The sequence below is a fragment of the Amblyraja radiata genome, chromosome 2 (genome assembly GCF_010909765.2).
Source record: "Amblyraja radiata isolate CabotCenter1 chromosome 2, sAmbRad1.1.pri, whole genome shotgun sequence".
NCBI classification, from domain to species: Eukaryota; Metazoa; Chordata; class Chondrichthyes; order Rajiformes; family Rajidae; genus Amblyraja; species Amblyraja radiata.
Genome location: NC_045957.1, coordinates 100363887 through 100379566, shown reverse-complemented (window position 1 = coordinate 100379566; position 15680 = coordinate 100363887). Strand labels below are relative to the sequence as shown.

General features: G+C 43.7%; 1 protein-coding gene across 2 annotated transcripts in view; it reads right to left on the bottom strand.

Moving 5' to 3' along the window:
- Nucleotides 1-15680, bottom strand: part of LOC116966099 (dynein heavy chain 5, axonemal-like) — a 350576-nt gene that overhangs the window by 165971 nt on the left and 168925 nt on the right. For both annotated transcript variants that reach the window (XM_033012270.1, XM_033012280.1), the window contains 3 exons: nt 5471-5605; nt 3063-3252; nt 821-1038 (listed from right to left, as the gene is read on the bottom strand). In XM_033012270.1, coding sequence (XP_032868161.1) covers nt 821-1038; nt 3063-3252; nt 5471-5605 — 543 coding nt within the window. The remainder of the gene's footprint in view (nt 1-820; nt 1039-3062; nt 3253-5470; nt 5606-15680) is intronic.

The window sequence follows — 15680 nt, the reverse complement described above, 5'->3', positions numbered from 1 at the left end:
GACGTGGACATCATCGGAGACACTCCCTTGCCTGGGATCGATGCCCCAACTGCAGCCTGTGGATTTCAACATCGAGGAGCTCGCAGTCTCGGGTAGAGACCGATGTCGGGAAGCTCCAAACGATGCAGAAGGTTTCGACCAGCCCGACCCGGGGTCAGATCGCCCGGTGTGGGGGAGCTGAGATTCCCCCCCCCCCCACCCCCCAATGCAGGAGCTTGATTGCCCCGACGCGAGGGCCCAAACCCCGCCGGCTACGGGAGTCGAGATCGCCCCGGCAACGGAAGGTTTGAGGCCCCCGACCGCGGGACAACAATGAAGGGAAAAGATTTAACTTTTTTTCGCCTTCCATCACAGTGAAGAATGTGGAGGAGTCACTGTGGTGGATGTTTATGTTAAAATGTATTTTGTGTGTTCCGTTGCTTTTTATTGGTATGACTGTATGGCAAATGAAATTCCTCGTATGTTGCAAAACATACTTGGCTAATAAAGTATGATTATCATTACGATCATTAATTTACTTTCTCCTACAAGATAATTTTGAATCTCAATAAAACTATTATTGTCACTCTTAAGCAAAGTACATAAGTTCCTGCGTATTTAATAGATCATATGCTAAGTTCTCAACAAACTATTCAACATATACTCATAAACAATTCCCATTACAACTCTCAACTCTATTTTGCTTTTAAACAGTTGCCTTTCAATCTATTTTAAGATGCAAAATGATAGATATATATTGTCAAATTTAGCTCATAAAGGTATACGTTGTTCACTGGCATGTACACAAAATGAATTGAATCGCATAAAATCATTCAAATACCTTCTTTCCCTTCAATGTTTTCCTCCACAGAGTAGAAAACACACCATCTGTCCAATCATTTGTTGCAACATCCAAGGTACCAAACATCTGTGAAGCTGTTATGGCCTTTGGATTCATTCGCATTTCTTTGTGTGGTGCTCCACAGTCTGTCATAGCTTTCATCAAGGTATAGATGCATGTAGTTTTCCCAGCACCACTAGGACCAAGGGTCATCATACCTAATATAGACATGGCAATGACATAATGAATCACAGGAGAGGCAACAGCACTCTTAACTGAGTTCTTTATCTTTATATTATGTTTCAATGGAAAAGTCTGAAAATATTTAGCAGGTCATGCAGGATTTGTGGAGAGATATACAGTTACCCGCTTGGGTCAACTACTTTCACAAATGTTTCTTGACCTACTAAGAATTTCCAGGGCGGATACCGGTGGTGGGCATCAGCTGTGCTGTCCTGCAGAGGATGCCCGACTTCTATCGGGATCTGCTGAGAGACTGGAACTTGATTGCCGTCGACCGGGGCCCCCCTCCGCCGGCAGAGGGTGACGGCCCAGTCATGAGAACAGCGTTAGTGTTGCTTTTCGGTCGCGAGAGGGCCCCCCGAGTGGGGGGTCCCTCTACGAAGGGATTCTCCCCCTCTATATCGGGGACCTAGGGTGGAGGGTACTGAACCGAAGAATCCCCTGCAACCTTCTCTCATGGTTCACAGACTCTCCAGCCGCATGCCACTTTTGTGGGCTGGAAGACTTGGACCATATCCAAGTCTCCATGGACGTGTATATGCAGTGTGTGAGGTTGCAGCCCCTGTTCCAATATCTAAAGGGGATGCTCCTGTCTGAACTTCACACCCACCATCCCCATCTTTGGACACCCTGTGCATAGGGGAGAAGGTAGGGCTGAAGATGTCCTGTTTGGGTTGCTCCTGGGCCTGGCCAAGCTGGCCACCCACGAGTCACGGCACCAGGTGGAAGAGGGCTCTACCTGAGCTTGCTGCCTGCCCCTTTTCTGGGGTTACATCCGCGCCCGGGTGGTACTTGAGAGGGACTACGCGCTGTCCATGGGTGCCTTGGGGGATTTCCGGGACCATTGGGGTGGACGTCATCGTCAATAAGGATTGTAATATAGTTGTATAATAGTTTATTTAGTATATTTACTTGTATTATGGTGGTGGGATTTGTTTTGTTTTATTTTATACTGTAAATATTATTGTTAAAAATTGATTCAATTATTTTTGGTTAAAAAAAAAGAATTTCTAGAAGTTTCTGTTTTCATTTCTGATTTTCAGGAAGTGCACTATTTTGCTCTCAGGCAGTTTCAATCTATTTTTGGAAATTATAGATGAATACTAGTAAATAATGCTGACAAATCCATTAAATCTAAAATACTTGCTGAAAAATGGTGCATTGATCTTTCCACAACATGGTTAACTCATCCCTTCCCACCCAAACCACACCCTCCCCAGGTACCTTCTCCAGCAACTGCAGGAGATGCAACACCTGTCCTTATACCTACTCCCTTGACTCTGTCCAGGGACCCCGAAAGTCCTTTCAGGTTAGGCAGAGGTTCACTTGTACCTCCTCCAACCTCATCTACTGTATCCATTCTTCAAGGTGTGTACACATCGGTGAGACCAAACATAGACTGGGCGATCATTTCGCTGAACACCTTCGCTCAGACCGCCTAGGCCTACCTGATCTCCCGGTTGCCAAACACTTTAATTCCCCTTCCCATACTGAACTTTCTGTCCTGGGCCTCCTTCATTGTCAGAGTGAGGCTAAACGCAAATTGGAGGAACAGCACCTCATATTCCACTTGGGCAGCTTACAACTCAGCGGTATGAGTATTGATTTCTCTAACTTCAAGTAACCCTTGCATCCCTTTTCTCTCCGTCCCTCCCCCATCTAAGTCATTATACCAGTTTCAAAGTCGTCTTGGTGTGTCTCATTGTCTGTAACTCGGTTTCACCTAGCCCACAGTTAACAATGGACTGAACCTTTATCATTGTTACTTTTTTTTGCATATCTTTCATTCATTTGTTCTATATCTCTGTATATCACTGTCTATATCTCTCATTTCCCTTTCCCTTGACTCTAAGTCTGAAGATGTGTCCCCACCCGAAACGTCACCTATTCCTTTTCTCCAGAGATGCTGTCTGACCCACTGAGTTACTCCAGCTTTCTGTGTCTATCTTCGGTTTAAACCAGCATCTGCAGTTCCTTCCTACATATTTTGCCCTATTACCATGTCGGACTCTTTGAGTTTCATAGAGTTGAATCAGTTTCAGGATCCAAGGTGGATGGTAGATAATTCCTGCATCCGAGGTTTGTTTCTCAATGGCAGCTTCTAGTTCAGGGTAGCCAGCTTTATCCAGTGTGATCCCAGGAAACAGGTCATTAATTAAACTCATGAACAGAGGCTCATCTTCATCCACCTAAAACAGAACAAATTTGCTTTAACTTGTATGTGTGCTCCTGCTATATAGAAATGACCTAGATGTAAATGTAGAAGGTTGGTGAGTACGTTTACTGACAACACCAAAATTGGAGTGGTTGCAGATAGTAAGGGTTTAATTCCGAATATACAGTAGGATATAGATCAATTGCAAAAATGGGCAGCGAAAAGGCAGATGGAGTTTAACCCAACTTAGTGTGAGATGTTGCACTTTGGGAGGTTGAATGTAAGGAGAGAGTATACAGTTAATTGCAAGACCTTTCACAGCATTGAGGTGCAGAGAGATTTTGGAGTCCATGTTCATACCTCACTAAAGGTGACAGCAGAAGTAGATAGGGTGGTAAAGAAGTAATATGGTATTCATTGCTGGGGCATTGAATTTCAGAGTCAGGAAGTGTCATAAGGATCATGATGAAGCTACATAGGACTTTGGTTAAGCCGCATTTTGCATATTGCGTGCAGTTATGGTCGCCCCGAAAGACGTGGTGGGTTTGGAGAGGGTGTAGAGGAAGTTTACTAGAATGCTGCCTAGATTAGAGGGCTTTAGTTACAGGGAGAGGATTCTCCATGGATTGTCACCTTGTTGTGAAGGAGAAGCTTGTGTGGTCCTGAGATCCTGAGAGCGATGCCATCTGGAGCTATGATCCTGGTAGGGATCATAGCTCCATGGCGGTAAGATCGAGGGGGAGGACTCTGACAAAGAGCAATCCAACCAAGACCTCAACAGTGGAACAGGCGGAGGACGCTGGCTGACCTTAGTGGAGCGTCACAACGGCTGGGAAGGCGGATGAAGGCTGCAGAAGAAAAGGGTCTCCAGTCGTCTTGGACTCCATGCCACTGGACCCTGACCCAGAACTGTCAAACACCGTGTGGTGGCTGTTTGTGAACCAGTCTCCCCACATTAAACAAAGTCACACACTGGCGTCCTCCAACCCTGGAGACACCCATGGTCAGCCATGACCGAAGGGGGCCTGAAAATAGTTACAGGGAGAGGTTGGATTGATTTATCTGGAGTACTGGAGGTTGAGGGGAAACTTGATGAAAGTAAATAAGATTATGAGACGCGTGGATAGAGAAGGCAGTCAGAAACTTTTCCACAGGGTGGAAATCTCCAATATTCGAGGACATAGCTATAAGGTGAGAGGGTGAAATTTTAATGGAGATGTACAGGATAAGTTTGTTTTTTAAACAGAGTGGTGGGGGCCTGGAACACATTGCCAATCCTGGTGGTGGGGGCAGATACTATAGTGGTATTTAAGATGCTTTTAGATTGGCACATGGAAGTGCAAGGAATAGAGGGATATGGATCATGTACAGGCAAATGAGATCAGTTTAACTGGGTATCATGTTCGGCCCAAACATTGTGGCCAAAGGTACTGTAACGTTCTATGTTCTATGGCAGGGGTTCCCAACCTTTTTTGTCTGGCAAAGTTACCCCTGGCAATTTTAATAATACATAACAATGTTATTTCACTTATTTATGAACATCTAATGATGAACAGATACCGGTATACCAGAACCAAACACAGTCAGTCAATGAAAAAAAATATGTACAAATCCAGAATCAACAAATTTACCCCCTGGGTAGGCAAAATTTATCCCAGGTTGGGAACCTTTGTTCTATGGTAAACTGTTCTCCCAGAACAAGAGTGCACAAAAACAAACTTGGATGTATAGATTCCCAAAACATAAAAAACAAGTATGACTTATTTAGCCATATAAAGTGACCACAATAGAACAAGCAATAATATTACAACGGGACGTTTGTAACCCCTTTGTTGAAAAATTTAAAGAGACGCTGGGAAATAGTAAGGGATTAGTATTTTTTGAATGGCCCAATTCAGCTTGTATTTATCAGTATGGATAAAGGGTAGGTGAGCATCTTCATCTTTGGTGAAAAGCATGTTGGAAATGACAGTTTTCGGATAAAGACCCGAAGCGGCAAGAGGATATCATAAAGATGATAAATCAAGATTTATGTGTAAAGTTTGAATGTGGACAAAACACAATGGACAATGACTTTGATAGACTTTGAATACATTCCATTGTAAAATATGAATGCAATATTTAATGGAAGTGAATAATACTCATACATTGACCAGGTTTACCTTAAGTTAACAATGCAATTACACAAATCATTAAATCAGCATAAAAAGTTATTTATTCAAGTCTTGACAGTCCAGTTTCACAGTACATACCAATTTAGAGAGATTCATGTCACGCAGAACTCTCATGACCACTGTCTTCTCAGCTTCTGTTGGATTTGATCTCTTAACAGCACCCAGAGTTCTCAGCACAGACAAAATGTTACGCAAACCAAAGTCGTAATGAACCTGTCACGGTTAGACAATAACAATATCATACAATAAACATTGTTAATATGTTGCAGAAGATAGACCAAACCCAGAACGCAAATTATCCCGTTTTGCAGCATCATAAATTCCATTATTTTCAATATATATGTAAAAATCACAATTATTTCCACCATGCAATTTCTATATGGGTGTAGTGTTGAAGTCTCACTGAATTAATTTATTAAGATAATCTTCTTCAATTTTGTTTTATAATTACATCCATTGCATCATACAGTCTTTGCACCTTATTACTGGAAATAATTTTTTTACGACCACACTTTAAGGCACAGTCTCTAACCATGCTCAAATGAGTTGACCATGCACCACTGGCTGACCAGAGAGACTTCATCGTGTAATCTGGGTGACAACCCAGTGTAGTACTGTGTGAATACTATCAGAGGCCATTTCTTTCAGATGAATTGCTAATTAAAGACCCGGTTGATCTAATTTGAGTTTGTGAATAAACTATCTCTCTGACATTATTTTGATGAAAGGAAGTTTTGCTCAGTATCCTGAACAATGATTATCTCTCAAATTACCTCAGTATCATTATTGCCTTGTTTGTTGTCTGCAGAATGGCTATGACATTGTCTTTACTACAATTGTTCAGCAACATAAATGGCTGGAATGTGCTTTGTGAATTACGCTTTATATATATTAAGCCAGTTATTTATTTCTTTAATTTTGAAGTCTTGAAAATAAAACCCATGCCCTGTTCACACCCATTCAGCGAGGCAAATTGCACCATTGTTATTTAACAGTGAGTGAAAAGATTAGTGGCCAAAAATTACCTGTCAGTAGATACTCAAAAAATTGTCAAACAGTATGAGAAAGACAAGCTTACTTTTCATTGAGTAAAGAACAAACTGCTAGAGGAACAAAAAAAAGACATAAAGTGCTGAAATAACTCAGCAGGTCAGGCAACATCCCTGGAGAGCCTGAGGAAAGGTCCCGTCCCGAAACATCACTTATTCATGTTCTCCAGAGATGCTGCCTGAACCATCAAGTTACTCAAGCACTTTGTGTCTTTTTTTTTTGTAAACCAGCATCAGCAGTTCTACTTTGTACTCCTTTTTTACTACTCTGCAGATATATTTGGAGCACAGTCAGGAACAGGCTAGTAAGGAAAGGCCAGGAAGCTTCCATATTTGCACAAATAAGCAATTAAGTGGCTAGTCTGGGAATTGATCCAACAACTTTTGTTTCAGAGACCAACATGTTACAGATGATAAATCAAACTAAACTAATATTTGTCTGACACAGATTGTGCATGTCTGAATAAACTGAGACTTGCTGGAGCTAACTCCTTGTATTTATTTTTGAAAATTGGCCAAATATACAATTACTCTTTGGTAGATTAGTCCTTTTGGAACATTGACCTTCATCAGTCAGGTTATTGAGTATAGAGGGAAAAAGACACAAAATGCTGGAGTAACTCAGTGGGTCAGGCAGCATATCTAGAGAACATGGGGTATAGAGATTGAGACATTATGTGACAGTTGTATGGCATTATATGACACTATGTGGCCTCTTGTTGAGGCCACATTGGAGTATTGTTTACAGTTTTGGTCACCTCACTATTGGAAGGATGCTATGAAGCTGGAAAGAGTGCAAAGAAGATTTGCAAGGATGTTGCCAGAACTCGAGGGCCTGAGCTGTAGGGAGAGATTGGGCAGGCTTGGAGCGCAGAATGCTGCGGGATGATCTCTTCGAGATGTATAAAGTCATTAGGTAGAATTATTCCACAGTGTCTTTTACCCAGAATAGGTGAATCAAGAACCATATGTTTAAGGTGAAAGGGGAAAGATTTCATAGGAACCTGAGAGGCAACCTTTTCACTCAGAGGGTGGTGGGAATATGGAACGAGGGGAGGGAGTCTGGGCAGATACTATAACAGCATTTAAATTACACTTGAATAGGTATATGGATAGAAATGATATAGAGGGATATAGGCCATATGCAGGTAAATGGGACTCACTTAGATGGGGCATCAAGAGTCAACCGTTTTATTGTCATACTGTATATACCGAATGGGAACAGTCAAACATGTCTGTAAACACAGTACTCAACAGATAACATTATAAACAAACATAAAATATATTAAAAACACAATATAGACATAGAAATTAGGTGCAGGAGTAGGCCATTCGGCCCTTCGAGCCTGCACCACCATTCAATATGATCATGGCTGATCATCCAACTCAGTATCCCGTACCTGTCTTCTCTCCATACCCCCTGATCCCTTTAGCCACAAGGGCCACATCTAACTCCCTCTTAAATATAGCCAATGAACTGGCCTCAACTACCTTTTGTGGCAGAGAGTTCCAGATTCACCACTCTCTATGTGAAAAATGTTTTTCTCATCTTGGTCCTAAAAGATTTCCCCCTTATCCTTAAACTGTGACCCCTTGATCTGGACGTCCTCAACATCGGGAACAATCTTCCTGCATCTAGCCTGTACAACCCCTTAAGAATTTTGTAAGTTTCTATAAGATCCCCCATCAATCTTCTAAATTCTAGCGAGTACTATCCAGTCTTTCTTCATATGAAAGTCCTGACATCCCAGGAATCAGTCTGGTGAATCTTCTCTGTACTCCCTCTATGGCAAGAATGTCTTTTCTCAGATTAGGAGACCAAAACTGTATGCAATACTCCAGGTGTGGTCTCACCAAGACCCTGTACAACTGCAGTAGAACCTCCCTGCTCCTATACTCAAATCTTTATGGTATGAATACTAAAATGCCATTCGCTTTCTTCACTGCCTGCTGCACCTGCATGCCTACTTTCAATGGCTGGTGTACCATGGCACCCAGGTCTCGTTGCATCTCCCCTTTTCCTAATCGGCCACCATTCAGATATAAAGTCTACTTTCCTGTTTTTTGCCACCAAAGTGGATAACCTCACATTTATCCACATTATACTGCATCTGCCATGCATTTGCCCACTCACCCAGCCTATCCAAGTCACCTTGCAGCCTCCTAGCATCCTCCTCACAGCTAACGCTGCCCCCCAGCTTCGTGTCATCCGCAAACTTGGAGATATTGCATTCAATTCCCTCGTCCAAATCATTAATATATATTGTAAATAGCTGGTGTCCCAATATGACGCCAAAAAAAAAACAAATCCTGAAGTCCTTATTGCAACCAAAGCAATTCGTAGTTTGGTGCTTAGTTAAAGTCCATAGTGTTCCATATTCAAATGTAAACTAGGTGATCATTTCACTAAACACTTTTGTTGGTCAACTCAGGATCTCCCAGTTGCTGACAATTTTAACTTCACTTCCCACAATGACCTTTCTGTCCAGGCCTTCTTTATTGCCAGAATGAGGCCATGAGCAAAATGAAGAAACAGCATCTCATATTCCGCTTGGGTAGCTTATCAATCAATCATTGAATTCTCCAATATTAGGTAACACCCCACCCCATTTTATTTCTCCCCCGTCACCCCCTTTTTTACCCCAGATTCTCCCACTCACTCTCCCACTATCCCATCCCCTGTCCCCTCTTCCCCCATTCCTTACCACCTCTATACTTGGCTTTACATTTTGCTACTTTTTCAAAATTTGTCTTATCACCCTATTGTTTCATTTCTGTCTCCTTTAGTCCATAGTTCATAGGTTGGAGGAGCAGACTTAGGCCATTCGGCCCATCAAGTCTACTCCACCATTCAATCATGGTTGATCAATCTTTCCCTCTCAACCCCATTCTCCTGCCTTGTCCCCATAACCCCTGACAACCTTACTAATCAAGAATCTGTCAATCTCCACCTTAAAAATATCCATTGATTTGGCCTCCACATTCATCTGTGGCAATGAATCCACTGATTCACCACCCTCTGACTAAAGAAATCCTCCTCATCTCCTTTCAAAAGATACACCCTTTTATTTGGGGCCTATGGCCTTTGGTCCTAGACTCTTGCACTAGTGGAAACATCCTCTCCACAGCCACTCTATACAGGCCTTTCACTATTCGGTAAGTTTCAATGAGGTCCCCCCTCATACTTCTAAACTCCAGTGAGTACAATCCCAGCACCATCAAACCTCATCATATGTTAACCCAATCATTCCGGAGATTATTCTTGTAAACCTCCTCTGGACCTTCTCCAATGTCAGCACATTCTTCCTTAGATATGCAGCCCAAAAACTGCTCACAATCCTCCAAATGAAGTCCGGTCAGTAGCTTATCAACGCTTCAGCATTACTTCCCTGTTTTTATATTCTAGACCTCTCAAAATAAATGCTAGCATTACATTTTCCTTCCTTACTACCGATTCGACTTGCAAATTAACTTCCTGGGAATCCTGCACCAGCTCTCCCAAGTCCCCCTGCAGATCATATTTCTGAATTCTCTCGCAATTTAGAAAATAGTCTGCGCTTTTGTTCCTACTACCGAAATCCATGACTCCTCGTTAGTCCCTACCCAAAATTATGCCCAACCATGTCCTCCAAAGATGCTGCCTGACCTGCTGAGTTACCCGTTTTGTCATTTTTAGCATTTGTTTAAAGTTTGTTTTAATGTTCTTCTGTTTGTTTTATGTGGGGGGAGGGGGGGGAGGGGGAAACTTTTTTTTTCAGGTTCTTACCTTCCCAGAGATGTGATCAAGTTTCGGATCACATTCTCCGGGCTCTGCGGCCTACCATCGCTGGAGCTGTTAGCCGCCTCGGACTGTCGTGAGCCCCACCGCGGGGCGTGCACTCACCATCGGAGCGGATCCATTGCCTGGGATCGCTTCCACCGCGGCTTGCGGACTTACCAACAAGGGCTCGCAGTCTCGGGAGAGGCTAGTCGGGAGCTCCAACGCCGCAGAAGGCTCGACCAGCCCCGACGCGAGGTTTGATCACCCGGCGCGGGGGAGCTGACATCCCCCCGAAACAGGAGATGAACACCTTGACGCGGAGGGCCCGAATGCCGCCGGCTACGGGACTCAAGACCATCCCGTCAACGGGGGGCGCAAGGCCCCCAACCAAGGAAGAACAACAAGGGAAGGACTTGGAACTTTATTTTCGCCTTCCATCACAGTGAGGAATGTGTAGGAGTCACTGTGATGGATGTTTATGTTAAAACGTGTTTTTTTTAGTGCTGTTTTAAAATTGGATGACTGACCTGGCCGGCGGTGGCGGCCCGGCTTCGGGTCTGTGGCGGCATTCCGGTGGCGGCGACCTGAATTCGGGGGCTCGGCCGCAGGTCCAGTGGACGACATCGTCGGGAGCTCGCAGGTCACAGGTTGGTGACCTGTTTTTCCGGAGCTCCCGCAACAACAGCTGCGTCCGCTTGACTGGAGGGCGGCAGCTTCGACCACCCCGGGCTGCAGGACTGACTTACCATCACCTGACGGGGTCACAACAACAGAAGCCTGGATCGCCTCAGCGCAGAGGGAGAACAAGGAGGGAAGAGACAGAGACTTTAAGACTTTTGCCTTCCATCAGTGAGGAGGTGCCTGGTGAGCTCACTGTAGTGGATGTTAAATTTGTGTTTATTGTGTGTTTTTGTTATTTTATTATATGTATGACTGCAAGGCACAACATTTTGTTCCGACCGAAAGGTCTGAATGACAATAGAGGATAATTCGATTCGATTCGATTCGATTCATGCTGAACTTTGAACTGCTCTGCAAAACCTGTTTCTTGAGAGCATCTTTGACAATTCTAACAGACCTTACTGCCGCCCCGTTGGAGGCTGGATGGTATGGGGTAAACAAGTGTGTGTTTTACACCATTCCGCTGCATGAACTCTTTGAACCGTTCTGAACAAAACTGAAGCCCGTTGTCAGAAACAAGTTCTTCCGGTAAACCATGGCATGCAAAAATGGATCTCACCTTATCTATGGTACGCTCAGTAGTAGTGCTTGACCCCATATGCTTAACCTCAATCCATTTGGAATGACTATCTACTAGTACCAGAAAGTGATCATTACCCTTTTCACAAAAATCTACATGAACTCTCTGAAAAGGTCTACTTGGCCATGACCAGGGTTGCAGTGGTGTTTTTGGTCGTTAACTTGGCCATGACCAGGGTTGCCGTGGTGTTTTTGGTGGGTTACTCCTGCAAATTTGGCAGACCCTACATTTGCTCACCAGTGACTTGATGTCACTGTCAATACCAGGCCAATACACAAAACTTCTGGCAATTGACTTCATGCTTACTATGCCAGGATGTTCGGCATGAAGTTCATTCATAATTTTGTTTCTCAAAGACTCTGGCACCACCACTCTGCAACCCCACTTAATGCATCCCTGCTCACATGATAATTCATGGCGTCGATTATGGAAAGGCTTCAGCACTGAGTTCAGTCCAACCATTCAATGTCTGTTCATAGACCCACTTCAGCACAGTGTCTTTCTCTGTTTCTGCTGCAATTTCTGTTGCAGTCACTGGAATGTCTTCATCTACAATTTGCAGTGTGTAGATTCAGTTCTCACTTCCCACGTTAGAGTTCTCATGGGGCAACCGGGACAACTGCGTTGCACTTGGAGCTTCTGTACTCAACCTTGTAGTCATACTGGGACAGCAAAATTGCCCAGCGCTGCATCCATGATGCCGCCATGGAAGGTAAAGCTGACTTGGGACCAAGCATCACAAGTACTGGCTCGTGATCAGTCAATAGGGTGAATGGTCTGCCGAGAAGAAACTGATGAAATTTCTTGATTCCGAACATGATGCTGAGTGCTTCCTTTTCTATCTGTGCATAATTGCGTTCACTCGGTGATAAGGCGCGGGATGCAAAAGCAATAGGCTTTTCCTGTCCGTCATTCATTACGTGGGAGATTACTGCACGTACACCATAACTTGAAGCATCACAAGCAAATTTCATCTCACGTGTCGTATCGTAGTGAACAAGGAGTTTGTCACTTGTCAAGTTTTCCTTGCAGATGTCATATGCACGTTGCTGTTCCTTTCCCCACGTCCATTTCACATCTTTTTGTAGCAGATGATGTAGTGGTTTTAGCACTGTTGCTAAATCTGGAAGGAATCGTGCATAGAACTGCACCATCCCAAGGAATGATCGTAGCTCTGACACATTGTTGGGTTTTGGAGCATTCACTATTGCTTCAACTTTCGCCTTCACAGGGCGAAGTCCATTGGCATCTACTTTGAGTCCAAGGTAGACCCACCTCTGACGGCGCAAATGCACATTTGCTTTGTCGCAGTTTGATATTGTGGCAGTTCAGTTGTGCGAGGATTTCCAGATGTTCTACCATGCCCTCTGTGAATATCACTAGGTCATCCTGGTTGCACACACAGTGCGGAATGCCTTGTAACATTTTGTCCATGACAGACTGGAAATTTCTCGGGGAGGATTTCACACCATAGAGCATCTTTGTATATGAATACAAGCCCTTATGTGTGTTGATAGTCAATTACTGCTGACTTTCCTTGTCGACATTGAGTTGAGCGTAAGCGTGAGACAAATCCAGTTTAGTGAAGACTCTTGCCCTTATGCCCTAACTTCTGCGTACAGATCTTGCAAGGTTGGAAATGGATATTGTTCGTCAACAACGGCTTGGTTGATTGTGACTTTGTAATCACCACATAGTCGAACAGTTTTGTCGGCCTTGGGTACGGCCACAATTGGAGTTGCCCAGTTACTCTGGTCTGTCTTCACGAGTACTCCATTCCGCTCTAACCTGTCGAGTTCTTCCTCCACTTGTTGCTTTAGTGCATATGGTCCAGGTCTTGGTCGACAATACACAGGTCTCACATCTTGCTTAAGTCGAATGTGTGCAGAGTACCCTGTTATTCCCGTGTAACTGTCAGCAAAAATGTTTGCATGTTTGCTTATGACGTTTTCAAGATGTGATTTGGACAAATCGATGCTGAAAATGTTCTTCCAGTCCAATTCTATTCTACTCAGCCAATTCTTTCCAAGGAGGGTTGGTTTATTTCTGTAGCTGGCCACTATGATGGGCAGTGCCACTGACTGACCATTATGCTGAACTTTACAGTTCATTTGTCCGTATGTCTCCAAAACTTCGCCCGAGTAGGTTCTCAGCTTGACCTTACTCTCAAACAATGGTATCTCTGGGAACTTTGTTTCGTACAGGTCTCTGCTCATGACCGAACAATCTGCTGCTGTGTCAATACACATATCAATTAACTGTTCATTAATCAATAGTTTAGTTTGAATGTCCTTGCCTTGGCTGGTTCTAGGCTTATCGATGTTGGTTGCATAAATGGTGTACAACCCAAGTTCATTTCCATCTGGGTTCACCTCCAAGTTGTGAACTCCTCTCTGGTGTTGTCGCTTGATTCCCGCAGATTGTTGGTTTCCTGTTTTATGCTTGGCCCGACATGCTTAGGTGATATGGCCTTTCTTCTGGCAGTTATAGCACTTGGCCATTTTAAACTGACAAAATTGGGATGAGTGATTACCGTTGCAACGATAACAACTGGCTGAACTCAGCTCCCCGCCATACTTTGGTTTTGGTTTAGCGCCTCTTGGTTTGGCCATAGGCACTGCCTTGTGACTGTAAATGGCCACTGCAGTTCGTGGTGGACGAAATTCGCGAGCATTTTTTGATGTCATCTCCATTGTGGTAGCAATCTTGCATGCTTTCTCGAACGTAAGATCTGGGGTGTTCATGAGTTTGGACTGAATGTTCATCCACTAGACCACAAACAAATCTGTTGCATAGTGCGCGTCAGAGAAAGGTTCCAATGTTACAATGCAAAGATTTTCAAGGTAACAATGTACTCATTGATTGTCTCATTCTGCTTCTGGTTTCTAGTGCCAAATTTATAGCTTTCTGCGATTTCCAGAGGCTTTGGGTTGAAATGCTTCTTCATAATGTCATTAAATGGCACGTCTTTTGCATTTATGGGCGCAAGGAGATTCACGAGTGTGCCGTACACTTCAGGACCGATCTCCGTGAGCAAAATCGCTTTCATGCAGTTGCAAACGGCCTTATTTGTTTCAGTCACTATCTCTCCTTCACAAATAATCTCCATTATGTTGTTTGCCCTGAAAAACATGTTTGCTCTCTCCATATAGGAGCTGAACGGCTCTCTACTCTTGTCAAAAGTGTCAAGGTTTCCGATGTAGCCTGTGGACACTGCCATCGTGTCGTTCTCTTTTTTTTTTTAAGTCCGTTCACAAACCCCGAATCCCTGTCTGTTCTGGTGTAACAATTCACCCAAAACTTAGCTGTACAAAGGCTTGAGGAACTTGACAAAAAAAATCTTATACAATCCCAAGGACAGCATCTTGCCACGTAGACACAACATAGAGATAGCCTGACAAACTCTCAACAATTTGTCCAGCTGCTGTTTTAAACTACAGTCCCCTGCATAGAAGGATCTGCCGCCTATTGTGTCCAGCTCGCAAACAACTGCGACACAACTCCTTATTTACTGTTTAAAATGTTAAATAATACTGTGTGTTGCAAAACAGTCCTGCACTGTATTTAAAGGATGAGTTCACAAACTCTATCCCATCCTTGTCGCCAATTTTGTTATATTCCGGGCGGCAGAATGAATAACAACTTACAAGCAGGTTGCCTGGATCACGAGAGAGAGATTTATTACCCAGCATTCCATGCTTACATTGAACACCAACTCATTAACATATAAATATGAATACTTTACACCCAGCACTTTGTTTTCAAAGCTAAGAATGGGTTTTGCCAGAGTTAAGACTATTAGTGGCCTCTTGTGAACAGAATGTCCGTAACATACCAATGATGGCTTTGCTCAGGCTCCAACACTGAGGTCTGTGATGCCTTGGGCCAACTAATTAGTTCCTCTGCATCTGGGTAGTGAGCATGAATCACCACAATTCAACTGATTGTCTTGACGCTCCAAACTTGTTAATGGCTCTGAGAAAATCTTATCTCGCATCATAATAAGCATCAATGCAACAAAAGATCCCATATATTAGGGCACGAAATGTTGGAATAACTCAGCGAGTCAACCAGCATCCCCGAAGAACATGGATTGGTGATATTTTGAGTCGGGACTCTTCGGATCTTAAGAAGGATTCAAACCTGAATTGGCACCTATCTGCGTTCTCCGGGGATGCTACTTGACCCGCTGAGTTACTCCAGCACTTTGTATCCTTT